This window comes from Accipiter gentilis, chromosome 28, assembly GCF_929443795.1.
Source record: "Accipiter gentilis chromosome 28, bAccGen1.1, whole genome shotgun sequence".
Classification (NCBI taxonomy): domain Eukaryota; kingdom Metazoa; phylum Chordata; class Aves; order Accipitriformes; family Accipitridae; genus Astur; species Astur gentilis.
The window spans coordinates 936,194-949,369 of NC_064907.1; the positions used below are offsets into that span (position 1 = coordinate 936,194).

At 53.0% G+C, this 13,176-nt stretch overlaps 3 protein-coding genes across 11 annotated transcripts in view; 1 reads left to right on the forward strand and 2 right to left on the reverse strand.

The window, feature by feature from the left end:
- The window catches only part of POLR1C (RNA polymerase I and III subunit C), a 141,174-nt gene that overhangs the window by 92,318 nt on the left and 35,680 nt on the right, over positions 1-13,176 (reverse strand). The window lies entirely within an intron of this gene.
- POLH (DNA polymerase eta) lies at positions 32-12,775 on the reverse strand. 2 transcript variants are annotated; one of them, XM_049831155.1, is made up of 11 exons: positions 12,751-12,775; positions 11,959-12,035; positions 11,719-11,853; positions 11,407-11,624; positions 10,807-10,976; positions 7,398-7,501; positions 6,228-6,347; positions 5,487-5,610; positions 4,765-4,830; positions 3,914-4,077; positions 32-3,056 (listed from the first exon to the last, which is right to left on the reverse strand). In XM_049831155.1, the coding sequence occupies exons 3-11, from the start codon at positions 11,802-11,804 to the stop codon at positions 2,210-2,212; spliced, it is 1,899 nt and encodes a 632-aa protein (XP_049687112.1). In that variant the 5' UTR covers positions 11,805-11,853; positions 11,959-12,035; positions 12,751-12,775; the 3' UTR covers positions 32-2,209. The 2 variants fall into 2 exon arrangements, with proteins under 2 accessions (XP_049687112.1, XP_049687111.1); XM_049831154.1 differs by lacking the exon at positions 12,751-12,775 and having other exon boundaries at positions 11,959-12,149.
- The window catches only part of XPO5 (exportin 5), a 30,614-nt gene continuing 29,736 nt past the window's right edge, over positions 12,299-13,176 (forward strand). For 6 of the 8 annotated variants that reach the window (XM_049831145.1, XM_049831146.1, XM_049831148.1 and 3 more), the window contains exons 1-2: positions 12,299-12,493; positions 12,810-12,931. In XM_049831145.1, the coding sequence (XP_049687102.1) occupies positions 12,389-12,493; positions 12,810-12,931 (227 nt within the window). In that variant the 5' untranslated portion in view covers positions 12,299-12,388. Of the gene's footprint in view, positions 12,494-12,809; positions 12,932-13,028; positions 13,158-13,176 lie in introns of those variants that run through there. The other 2 variants (XM_049831152.1, XM_049831153.1) reach the window with 2 other exon arrangements.

The window sequence follows — 13,176 nt, forward strand, 5'->3', positions numbered from 1 at the left end:
TGCTGCCCTTGGAGCTGGGTCACGGTTAGAGATGGCTGCCCTTCACCCCTTCCTAAGCTTCCTGCATTCAGACCTGTAAATACCATCCTGTGGCATGGAAGGAATGCACGCACACTGCTGTTTACAACCGTGCTCTCCTGGCTTATCTGAGCAAGCCTGGGTGTGCATCCTGGGGTGACAGGCAGCCACGTCACTCTGAGCACAGCACTTCAGGCTGTTGTGGGTGGAACAGGCTGTGGCAAGTGCTTCCTTGCAGTCACAAATTCCCTCAGAGCCTAATTAAAGGGATGCTTTCTAGGGCACTCAACTTGTGATTTGTTTTTGAAATAGCTTCGATCTTGAGGGGTTTGTGACTAACTTCTCTCCATGAGAACAGGTTGTTCTCTTGGGACAAACAGAGGCAGAAAGGCTTCCCTGTGGAGGTGACTTGTGTCAGTGAAGGGATTTGCCTATTCTCAACTTGTTTTGTGTCAGGTAGTAGCATCTGCAGAGTCTGGTCCTGCCAGACACTTAGGAAATGAGATGTGCCACTGTCACAGGAGCATGAGGTAACCCAGCCAGACTGGTTGCTATTTCTCTTTACATGAGGACTTTGGGCAACTTGTCGCTTTGCAATGTGAGGACTGTCATTAATGGGAGTGACTCTGTAATTCCTTCCTCTGCTGATTACTAGCAGAGCTGCACGCACCAGAATGAGCTTCTTGTGCTTCCTGAAATCTCTCAACAACTTTGTCAAGTGTTAGACCCCCAATGACAGTAACATAGCAGCTTCCCAGCACAGGCTGTCTGCTGGAAGGAGAGCAGCTCAACAGCTGCAAGTAGGATGATGTAGTTCAGAAAAGAAGGGGAAACGGCACATGCAAATACAGCTGCACTTTGCATCATTATCTGCTGCCTGAAAGGCGCTTTCTCCCCCTGCTGAGGGAGGGGAAGCCTGCAGCTGATGAAACTGCAGTGTGTTTCCAAACCCCACCCAGTGCTGCCTTGACATGGCACGTTCCTTCCCCCTGCCCTAAGAGCTGAGTTCAAATTATTGGCAGCAGCACTTCTGGGAGAACGCAGCAGGCTCCAGGCAGCTAGTGGTGTAGCGTGCAGCTGAGCCCTGCCGGGCAGCTGAGGGCAAGCACATCTCTTGCCCTGGAGCTGTTCTCACCCTCTCTTAGTGCCTGCTAGTCCCCTCGATGATATTCTGCTTTGTTGGCTCTCTTGTAATTTGTGGAGCGTGGGGGCAGCCACTCTGATGTGAACTGTGGCCCAGACAGCTGAACGAGTCATTCAGCAGAACATGATCAAAACAGATACTTGTCATCAAGTTGCATGTAATATCACCCAGAGTCTGGGGAGGAAGTAAAATGGGATTATACACTCTTTCTGCAATGGAGGAAAGCTTTCACAGAGGGCTGTGTGACTCTGGCATGTTTCCCATCCCTGCCATGAGGAGTCTAGCAGTAGACTGTTTATGTGTGAATAGCAATTATCAGGAACCAGTGCTGAGATTTCAAAAAGCCCAGCAAAAAGTATGCCCATGCAGCTCCAGCTTCTTCAACTCTTAGACAGGAGCAGCCTCTCTCTCATGTACTCCAGAGCTGGTGATAAGCATCACACCATGGACTGCTACACAGAGGGAATTGCCAAACTGTCTATAACAAAAATCTTGAGGGGGGGGGGGGGGGGGGGGGAGGTGTAGAATCAAAATCAGTGTCTTCCAGGTGGAGAGGACCCACAGGGCTAAGCTACCATATGTAAGTTATACAGTAAGGGTAAAAGCCTGCAACTGCAGCCAGAGGAGAACCACCATGAGGGGAAGGCTTCATACTAAGTGACTGGATAGGGGTTCAAGCCTAGGCTTGGCTGGTGATGCCCTGGGATAAGCCACTGTGCTTACAGTGCCTGCTTTTACAGTAGGAACAGAAGGCTGAGCAGTGATGCTATGGAAGTAGCCATGGCAGAAGTGGAGGCAAGTACAATGAGGCTTCTGGTAGCACCAAGCAGGCAGAGGCAAAAGCTAGCTGCCACCAGCTAAACTGGGTACATCCAGCATCATATGCAATTCAGGAGTTCCAGTTCCTGTTAGACTTGGGGTAGAGATAATTTATTAAATTTTTCTGCATTAAAACCTGACAGGCAGTATAAAAACTTTTAACTGTATTTAAAAACACTGATTCTTTAAAAACACTAATTCTCTAAAAACTCCCAGCATGGCTGGGAGTTAAGGAGGTAAGCGCTTAAAGAAAAAATCTAAAGTTCTTGTCGCACCTTCTCTGGGTCGTTTTGCACCAGATCCTGCTGGAGTCTTGGGCTTGTTCTTTGCCTTGGCAGGAGACCTGGAAGCTGCAGCCTTTGGGCTGGGAGCTGCTGCTGGAGCCATGGGAGCGCTGGGCTCCAGGAAGGAGCTTTGCAGCTCCAGAGCAAAGTGATAGTCCATGTGCTCTAGGAACTCCCACAGCAGCACAAGCTGGCCACACTTCTCACAGCACTGGTGGTCCCCTGGTAAGGCAGGAGGAAGTGGGGTGAGCTCAGGAGAGGGTGGCAAATTCTGCTCATTTCCCTCCACAGCTGGCTCTAATTTCAGAAGGGTCCTGGAGCTGGGTGGAGTTGAGGGTGTTTGTATAGCATCAGACAGCAACTTCTCACAGGGAAGCATCTTGTAAGGAGAAGTAGGGCTCCCATCTCTAGGACTCTGTTTCATAGGGGACTCCAGGTCACACTGCACTGAGGCAAGTCCAATGCCATCTCTCTCTTGGTCCTTTGCGGAGCTGGGCACAGGTGACTCAGCAATGGTAGCAGCAGGCAGGCTGGTTGCTGCCACCATCTGTGACTGCTGCCTTTCTGCTGCCTTTTGGAAGAATGACTCAATAGCATTAGCTGGCTTCTGCCTAAACTCTTTGCTTGGGCTCCTAAAGAACTTGACCCTGGGCCTCCTAGAAGACATGTTTTGGCTGGCAGTGCCATCAGGCTGGGTATCACTCGTCAGGAAGGCGGCAATGCCTGCAGAGCCTGTAGCAGGCTCTGAGAACTTGCTTGCCGAGAGAAGCACAGATATGAGTGGTGGAGACCTGCAAAGGACAGACCAACATCAGCTCAGACACCAGCCTGGGAAGCAAGAAGTTTCTTGAGGTAAGACTTTAAGTAACATAAAATGTTCACAGCCAGGAGACAGGGGAACTGCATTCTGGGTATCTGGCAAGGGGTGGGAGATATGTTTCTTCTGACAAAATGTTAGTATTGCTACCTCCAGAACAGAGTCTCGGAGGCATAGCAGGCTGTGCTGGGCAGAGCAGAAAGCCTCTTCCCAGAACAGCATTTCCCAAAGGAAAGGGCACTGGAGCAGGGACAGCCAGCTGCCAGCCTGGAATTTCAGTGCACCACAGGCCAGAGCTACTGTGAGACCCCCAGGCAAAATGAGAGCAGCAGCCTTGTCAAAGCCAAATGGGACCTTCTTGCCTTAACTATGCCTCAGCCTTCACTGCAGAGCAGGAGGAAAGGAGAAAGCAACGTTGAATACAGGAGCTGCACACCTTAGTTTTCCTTCCTGCCCCAACAGCCTCCTCCCAAAAAGCACCTTTGTCCTTAAGGGAGGGGAGCAAGGCCTAGCTAGCTTCTCCAGCCCAGCAGGCAAGGACTGCCTCACTCCAGCTGGACACCACCCTGCCAGTAGCAAGCATCAGCTCCAAGTGCAGAAGTCAGAAGCGTCTCGCCAGATGTGGGGCTAAGAAGAGGCCAGGCTCTCACAGCTGTCCTACCACTAACAAGCAGAGGTCACTGTGCTCTGCTGTGCGTGCACTGAGGATCACTTTTCCTGCCAGTCGGCATAATATTCTCATTCCTTTCTGTCAGGTCCCTGGCTCATCCTGCACCTCCTGCAGCAGAACAACCCCTGACAGAGACACGAACCACTTCCTCCCACACTCACCAGGCTGCCTGGTGAGCCCCAGCCATGTTGCAGTTTTGGATGAGGGCAAAGGCATCGTTGCACATTTTCTGGGCATCATAGCGGGACAGCGCGCAAAAGCGCGACACCCGGGTGTCTCCCTGCATGCGGATGACCACCATCAGCTGCTTGGCCACTCGGTGGTTCTGCAGAAAGAACAGGTAGCTGTGTTTCAAGCGACACCTGCAGGAAAAAGCAGGAAAGGCCGAGGAGTCCATCCAGCTGCCCAGAACCCTGTACTATCAGCTACCACCTCCCAATGATCTTGCGTGACAGATGGCAGCTTGTCCTGATGTCCAAGGGATGAGATACAGGACAGCAAGTGCTTGTACAGCTGCACCACATAGGATAGGAAGCAGTTACTCCTTGCTTTTCTTCAAAGGCAGCTGCATACCTTTTCTTGGCACCCCCTACAGGGATGAAGCTAGCCGATTAATCTCACCCTGGCCTGCAGTCTACCATCTGGATTTGAGTGTATTGCTTCCTCTTACAGCCCACAGCACAGGCAGAGCTGCATCAGCAAAGGGCTTGCAAGGGAGCACCAGTGCAGCAGGATGAAGGTGCAGTGGCTCAGCTCCCTGCATCCTAAAGCATGGGACAAGGACCGTTCTTAATCCTGCAGTGTTCTGGGGCAAAACCTTCCTGACTGGGGTCCTGCATGCCTTTTTCCTTGGGACACCTCAGCACACAGGCACACATCTGAGGGCAAGCAGATTTCCTCCCCCACCACACACCACCCTCAGCCTCCTGCAAACAGCTCACGGTGCAAACGTGCTGCGTGGCTTCCTGAAGGCCAGCAGGGACAATGCTGTCCCCATGCCTCTCTTCCTTACCTGGCTCCTATCCTTGGTCAGTCTAGATTCCAGCTCCAAGGCCAGCTGCAGGAGCCAGTGTTGCACCTGGACAAAAAAGTGGTAACAGACAGGTTGGGCCTCTGCTCACAGCACTGCCACCAGGCCAGAGCAACACTCCACACGCTGGGGAATGCCGAAGGGACATCAGACTGGAATGGATGCGGACCATCATGAGGCCCTATGGCTGGAGTACTCCTGGAGAAATTAGCCCAGGTGAGGATTAAACACTGGAGGCAAGGTATCATAGAAGTTCTGCAGCATTACTACTAGACTTTGCCAAGTAATCTGGGTCCCCTGCCCTGGATCTCTCTTCATGTCTCCCTACAGCTCTGTGGGAACCACTCCCCAGCTAACAAGTAAGGTGTGTCCTCCGTCTTTCTTTGGCCTATTTACCTTCTTTCTAGCAACCAAGCCCTTGAAGCTTGGCACTGTGAATACCTTTCGAACAGCACAGACCCACAGTCTTGCTCGTGACAATTACAATAAGATTGGACCTCTTTTTGCAGGAGTTCATCAATGCATGTCTGTCAAACAGGGATACTCCTGATTTCTGGGGCCCAAACCACCCACTGTACCCCTAGGCTGAGTTTCAGGGCACTGTGACATAGAAAAGCAGCAGTTCTGCAAGCTAGTCTCAGCTTTTAGACTTCTCATCTTCGGTGCAAAAACCAAGCCTTGTGCTAGATGTAGGCTTCTCCTACCTCCTTCTGGGTGGCCAGGGCTGTCTTCCCAGGGAAGTTCTTGCTGCAGCCAATGGACTGGGGCAAGTACCGTTTTTTGACAGGTTCGTCTTCAATTCCTCTACACAAGTCATAGAGCCAGGACCTGAAAGCCACAGAGGAATCATGAGGTAAGGCAGCAACAGACAGGCAGGCATCACTGGGCAGCAAGCCAGCCTTCCACTGAGCCATGCTTTCAGCTCTGTGCAAGCTGTGTCTCTGCCTCTCATCCCCAGCTCTGCAGTTACAGCCACAGCTGAACAGGCAGGCTTCCTCCAGGCCACAACTGCCTGTCAGCGCAACTCCTCTGCCTCTTTTCCTGAAGTGGCAGCAGTTCACCAGTCTGCACGGCACCCTAGCCACTGCTCTGGGCCCAGAAGTGGTGTTTCAGGCTCCAGTCCAGCCTTGTAATTTTCTCTGTGATGAGACTGTCAAGCCTGCCTGCTTTCCAGCTTGCAGGGAGCCCTTCCACAGCTTGGCCCCATCCTTAGGCACTGTAGAGGAAGGCAGAGAAGCTAGCTGACAGGCAAAACATTATCCTGGGGAGGGTGCCTGGGAGCAGGCAAGACTGGAAACCTGTTTGTGGGCCTGCCAGACCAATGCTTCTCAAAGATGTCACTGAAGTTTTACCTTCCAACCTTCCTAATCACAGCAGAACCACCTGTGACTGAAAGGAAGTCTCAGTTCCTGCCAAAAGGCAAGTTGTGGTGAGTGGGTTATTACCCAGTTTTGTCTCCAAAGTGAGTCTGGAGCTCTGTCTCACTGAACTGTGTCAGCTGCCCGATGTACTCTACTCCCAGGACATCTGTGATGGCAGTGCCAAGTTTGCCTCCCAGGTTACGGCTACAGCAGAGAAAGAAAAAGAGAAATCACAATTGAAGCATCATGTGGACACTATGCCAAGTCTTCTTGCAGCAGCTGTCCCTAGATCAGGACAGCTAGAAGCAGTCAGGAACTAGCAGGAAAAAAGGGAACACTTGGTACATAACAGCTTTTTTGCTCATAACAGGACATGTAAGAGTTGAAGTGGGAACTTCTCCTTGGCTTGCCCAGTTTCAGTGCTTCTTCCTCTGCTCCATCTTCAAAACATGGTCCCAAACCATGCTCTGAAGAATGCCTCACACACTGCCTGCTTCCTCCTACCCTTCCACACAACTCCCCCTCCATCCCTAGTGAGACCCTGAAAGCAGAGAACAGCAGTGCAGGTCTGGAGAGCAGGACCAGGGATCCATTCCTCTGGAGCAGCAGTGCTAGTAACTCTTCCCTACACCAGGAAAAGTACTTGCACGTAGTGTGAATGCTCAAAACCAAACTACATCTGCTCTCTGGGAGCACAGCTCTGTCACTCACACTGGAGCACAGCTATGGCCTCCTTTCCCACAGTTTCTCCTGGCTTACACCTATACACACCAGCAGTCATCTTCAGCATAGCTCTACCCAGGGAAAGGCTGTCCACAGGATGCTAGTGGGCTCTTTGAGTGTGGTCCCTTCACTAGCAGGACTGCAGCTCCCAAGCATGCTCCTCCTGAACTGTCACTCACAGCTGTGAGGGATTACTGGCATGATTTCCTCTCCGTTTTTTACAAGCATTGATGAACAGTTACTGTGGAGTTGAAAGCCTTTGCTGACTGCTATCAATTAGTATCCAATTGCTCTCTGTTGAGGTGGCCAGAACAGCTTCCTACCCCAAGTCACTTTAGTTCTGCTCACACAAGCAATGATGACAAACCAACAGGAGCAAGTACCACAACAATGAAGACAAACAGCTCTCTTCCTGATAAAAGCCTGGATAGTGGAAGCACAGCACCAGCATTTCAAATACATGCTCTTGCCACAGAACAGCTCAGCCTGAGCCCCAAGTTGCACAAAAGCAGGCAGGTCCCCAGTACTTACATATTGCTGACAGGCAGTTGGCTGAAGAGCTGTGGGACAAATCGCAAAGACACTAGTGTCTGGCGGTTGGGCTTGTTTAACCCACAGGCCAGTTTTGCCAGTGTCTGTAACACAGAATAGGGTAGAAACCCTGTTATTACAAACTTTGCACTGACTTTATTGTGACTCTACCTAATGGCTTGTGCTGCATCACTCTAAGAGCTGCCTTTGGAATAGCTGCTAGTAAGGACGTGCAGGTTGCACCACTGCTTGCTCCCAGGTAGTACCCACCCTGGGACTTGGCATGCACTGGCTGGGTACTCTGAAAGCACTGCTGCTTCCAGACTTGGAGCTCTGCAAAGGCCTGGACTCCCGCTCCAGGCAGCTTAGGGGATCTGGGTCTATCACCTGTTCTGGTTGGCTTAGTTTTCCATCAGGCAAGCATGCTAGAGCTTCCAGAGCATCCCCATAATCCTCCCCAGGCTATTTCTCTCACTATGTCTTGCTCCTTCATCTTCTGTGTTTGTCTTGTTTTTTCTCAATGTCACTGTGTTAATCTTTTCTCTGCAAGGTTCACAGCTGCATAATGTTGCAAAAGGAAATCTACAAAATACAGAATTGCTAGCCTGGAAGGGATGCTCTCTAGCCTATCTGCTATACAGCTTCCCCTCCCACTCTAATCTACCACAGGATCAAGAATACAAAGACCAGCTTGAAATACCTTTATCTGGGCATTTGGGGCTTTTTTTTAAACAAGTGTAACAATTTCCTCTTTCACTGCTTTACCACACATCCTATAATTAAGCAGAATTTCTTCCCTGCCTCTTGAGCTATGATCTTTATTAGCAGCCTGTTTTACAGGTTTACATACATTCTGACTCTTTTCTAGATAAAGTAGATACCTTTCTTTCAACTTTTCATATCCAGTCATTTTCCAGATGTACAATTATTGTTATTCTTGTTTCACTGGAGACTCTTCCAAGTTTACCCATACTATTTATAAAGTGAAGAGCTGCAACCTGAACCAATCACTAAGATTTCATGGAAGAAATAATTACTTTTTCTGACACCTTCTCTAATCTTGCACATGTTGAAACGGCATTTGCCATTTCTACAAGAGCACTCATATTACTGACTCATCCGGCTGCTTGTCCACAATAACTCCAGGCTACTTCCAGACTTACTGTGACTTAGCCAAAAGCCTGCTGGTTACTTTTTTGCCATAAACCACAAAAAACATCAGTGAGGAGCATAAGAAGCACTGCTTGGTGATTTCAGACTGTTTCTGGGCTTTTCCAAGCCCCAAATTTTCAGCTCTAATTTCATGTCCCAGAACTCTTACAAGCCAGGCCCTGAGACACATCTGTGCTTCGCATCACCTGGGTTCCTACAGCTGTTCCCTCTCCATAGGCTTCAGTGAAAATATTGACTCTTAGCGGACCTCAGAGAGATCCCCCCAGGATCCTACTCTAAACATCCTAATTTGAGTGCAACTCACTGAACGAAATCATTATGGGAAACAACAGCATTCTCTTCAGCTAGATGCATGCCCTCCAGATAACCTCAGTCATGTATTTTCATAGGGTGTCATGGTCTGCTTACGCAACTCAGGGTAAGGTGTTAGAAACTTTAAGGTCAACACCTCACGTGCAGTTTCCCCTGCACATTAGGCCACTTATGCTGTTAAAGAGGGCACATAAAGAGTTTGGCAAGAGTGGTTCTTGATAAAACCATGCTGTTATCCTCCAGGTGCTTCCAAATAGCTCATTCAATTATTTGGTCTCATTTATCAGCTGGGTCCCTGGTGTACTCTAAGAAGTTAGCTCACTCAGAGGAAAAGTTCCTCAGGAGAGTTTTCTTCAGGAAAAAATGAGAGCTTAAAGCAGGAAACCTCCACCTTGAGTTTTAGGCAACAGTGGCTGTGGCCAGAGAATGGTTTTTACTGACACAAATTCCCAGCAACTTGGAGGAAGAATAATACCAGTTTGGGGCACTGAGGTGAGTTGGGTTGCTTTTCCTCTTTCTGGTCAACCAGTCTTTACCCCTGCTGGCCATGCTCTGGGTGATGCTCAGCCAGCTGCTGAGAGCAGCCACAGGAGCACTTCGTGCATGACAGCAGCTGCAGAAACAAACGGACTTTGATGCTGCAGCTATAGAGGGTTTCCTGTTGGGTGAATGCAGGGTGGTTTGCTGAGAGCACCTAGCACTTGTTTCATTCTTTGCAGAAAAGGTTTGTACCTGCAGAGGTGAGTTGGCTGTGGAAGCACGGTAGCATGTTCTGCACAGCCACATGTAGCCTCTGGTAATCTCTGCATTGTGCTTGTGGTATATATATACAGTTCTTCAGGGAAAGCACAGTACATCATAATTTCCTTATTCCTTTGTAAAAAAAGGAAGAAAAAAAAAGAATAATGCTGGCATAGAAAATGGAAGCTGGGAGAAGCTGCTAGGGATAGCAGGGCTCTTCTCTGTTATTCTTGATTAAAGAGAGCAAAAAGGCAAATTGAACATCCCTTCCCACTGGAAACTTCTACACCAGTGATATTACTCAGCTAGCTCATTTCTGCCTCACAGTCTGCTCTAGTTTCAAGGCGAGCAGAACTAGCTCCATCACCTGTGTACAGGTGATCACAGTGCCAGTTGTTTCTGCAGCAGTCTAAAATGAAATTTATCTTCCTTAAATTCCAAGGGATCCATTTAGTCTATATCCTTTTCTTTTTTTAGTCAGAGCCTGAATTTTTAGAGTCATCACTGTACAGATAAGCTCCTTTTGCAAAGAATGAAACAAGTGCTAGGTGCTCTCAGCAAACCACCCTGCATTCACCCAACAGGAAACCCTCTATAGCTGCAGCATCAAAGTCCGTTTGTTTCTGCAGCTGCTGTCATGCACGAAGTGCTCCTGTGGCTGCTCTCAGCAGCTGGCTGAGCATCACCCAGAGCATGGCCAGCAGGGGTAAAGACTGGTTGACCAGAAAGAGGAAAAGCAACCCAACTCACCTCAGTGCCCCAAACTGGTATTATTCTTCCTCCAAGTTGCTGGGAATTTGTGTCAGTAAAAACCATTCTCTGGCCACAGCCACTGTTGTCTAAAACTCAAGGTGGAGGTTTCCTGCCTTAAGCTCTCATTTTTTCCTGAAGAAAACTCTCCTAGGGCACTTAAAAACCCTTTTCCTCCTAGTGAGCTAACTCATTAGGGTACTCCAGGCAGTAAATTAATTGAGTGCTGACTGCATAGGCCCCATCTCTGGGAAAAAAACTCCTCTCCTTCCCAGATGTCCTACAATTTCCCTGAAGGTGTGCTCACACACAGCTGCATTCCCCAGTCAGCTTGCCTTCTATGGGAGACTTGGAGGAGTGCATAGGAGAGCGTCTACAGCACATTTTGACTCTGCTACTCAGAAAAAAGCAGGCTGATGTGTTACAGACGTACCTTGTTGTGCGAAATCCCAGCTGAACACTTGAATCCAGTGGCTGCTTCTACAGCCACCCTCATTTCTTCCACAATTACTGCACCCATGGTCAGCTGCAGGTCTGGACAATCAGGGTTATCGAAAGACAGCGACGCCAGCCACTCGTGCAAGCCATGTTGCCGCAGCTCCTCTAAGAAAAGGATGCAAAGGGGATCAACGTGGGCATTTCTTGCTGAGCCCAGCAAAGGGCCCGGTAGCATCGGCCAGCCCCAGCCAACATCCACACGCTTCTGTAACTGCGCAACAACAGCAAGGATGAGAAGCGGGCACCTTAAAAGCCATTCGTTGGGGAAGACATAGATCCCATTTCCCAACCTCTTGCGTCGCGGGAGATAAAGCAGCCCGCCCTCTACCTCTGTTGATGTAGAGGGAGTGTTACCAATGGAGCGGGAGAGGGACAGCACAGGGGGCCCGGGACCGGCAGCAGCAGCGGGCTCCTTTCTCGCCGCGTTGTGCAGCCTCAAAGCAAAGCCGTTAGAGCCGCCCCGCCGCGGTATGCAAAGCGCCGGCCCCGGCGGCCTTAGCCCCGCGGGGCCGGCCGGGCCCGGGTCGGTGCGTACCCTTCGCGCTGGGCTGGGGACCGGGGCCGGAGTCGTCGGGCAGCCCCTGCACGAAGGTGGTGGGCAGCAGCGCGGCCGCCAGGGGGCGCCCCCGCAGTGCTCGCAGCCGCTCCCGCGCGCTGCCCGTCAGGTCCAGGTACGCCTCGTCGATGCTGGCCCGCTCGATGGCGGCGAAGCGCGACAGCACCTGCATCACCTCCGCGCTGGCCTCCCGGTACCTGCCGGGCGGCGGGCGCAGCCTCAGGCGCCGCCCCGCGTGAGGCGGCCCCCTCCGCCGCCGCCACCCCCGGCCCGATCCCCCGCCCCGCTCACCGGGTGAGGTCGGCCTTGCCCCGCGCCTGGGGCACCCGCGCCAGCGCCAGCTCGGGGCACAGCGCCCGCGCCTCCGTCGCCCACATCCCGCGGGATACGCCGAAGGCGCGCGCCTCGTAGCTCACCGCGATGATCCTGCAAGACACGGAGGGCGGTGCAGGGCGGGCACGGCCCGGCACCGCCGCGCGAAGTGCAAGGGGCCGGGGCCACGGCCGGCTCGCCGCCGGCGGCGGCACTTACCCGCCACCCTGCCACTCGGTGTACTGCACCACGGCGCAGGGGCGGCCGCGCAGCTGCGGGTCGAGGCGCTGCTCCACCTGCATGAAGAAGCAGTCCATATCCACCAGAGCCACCACACGCTCCCGCCCCCGCGACATCCTACCACCGACTGACTGACCGCCCGCCCGGCAGCGTGGAGCGCCCCGCCCCGCCCCACCACCTCCCGGGAGCCGTAGTCCCCCACGCGGGCCACGCCGGGAGTTGTAGTTCTCGGGGGGGGAGGGGCGGGTCGCCTAGACGGTGCTCGGCGCGTGCGCTTTCCCCGCCAGCTCCTTCCCCCACCGCATATGCGCAGAGCCGCCGCGGTGTCGCGCGTGCGCCGCGTGCCGGCCGCCCCTTCCTCTCGCCCGTAGGTGGCCGGTGGCGCGGGCTCGCCGCCGCCGCCATCGCCATGTCGGCCGAACAGGTGAGCAGCCTCTGTGAGCAGCTGGTGAAGGCGGTGACAGTGATCATGGACCCGGCCTCCACGCAGCGCTACCGCCTGGAGGCGCTCAAGGTACGCGGCCGGGGAGGGGAGGTGCCGGGCTCCGGCCACGCGGGTGGCCCGTCCGCACGGCCCCGGGGCCCGCTCGGGCCCAGCGGGCCAGAGTGGGGGTAGGCCGGGCCCGGGCAGCCCCCGAGGCGCTGGGAGTCGTCAGCGGGTGGGGGAAGGTGGCGGGGCCTGCGCCTGCGCGGCGCTGAGGGGGTCAGGCGGCCCCCCCCGCCCGGTGTGCTCCCCGAGGGGTTGGGGGTGCCCCCCGCCGCCCCAATTACTGGCCGCCCCGTGCTCGCTCCTGTGTTTTAAGTGTGCGCGTCCCCCGGTCCTTTCCCAGTTCTGCGAGGAGTTCAAGGAGAAGTGTCCCATCTGCGTGCCCTGTGGGCTGAAGCTAGCGGAGAAGACGCAGACGGCCATCGTCCGGCACTTCGGTCTGCAGATCCTGGAGCATGTGGTCAAGTAAGGCAGCTCGCCCTGCCGCCCGCGCCCCTGTGCTGGGGAAGGGTGCCAGCCCGCTGCCATACAGCCGCTGGCGTGGGCTCTGCTCTCATTCCAGCACCTCCTGCCTCAGGGAGGCACTTTCAGGACACAGAGAGTCTGTTCTGCAGCAGAGGATAGTTGCTGTCCTACTCTGTTTCTTTCCTCCTCTGTGAAAGAAGGGGAGGAGAAAATGGCTTTTGGGCAGGTTAGTTCACCGAGCTCTA

Coding starts and splice junctions, on each gene's coding strand:
- POLH (XM_049831154.1), bottom strand. CDS start 12,095: ATGTCGCGGGGGCGGGAGCGTGTGGTGGCTCTGGTGGATATGGACTGC. Junction 11,625..11,718: donor GGCAAGGCCGACCTCACCCG/GTGAGCGGGGCG, acceptor GCCGCCCGGCAG/GTACCGGGAGGCCAGCGCGG. Junction 7,502..10,806: donor CTGGGATTTCGCACAACAAG/GTACGTCTGTAA, acceptor TCTGTGTTACAG/ACACTGGCAAAACTGGCCTG.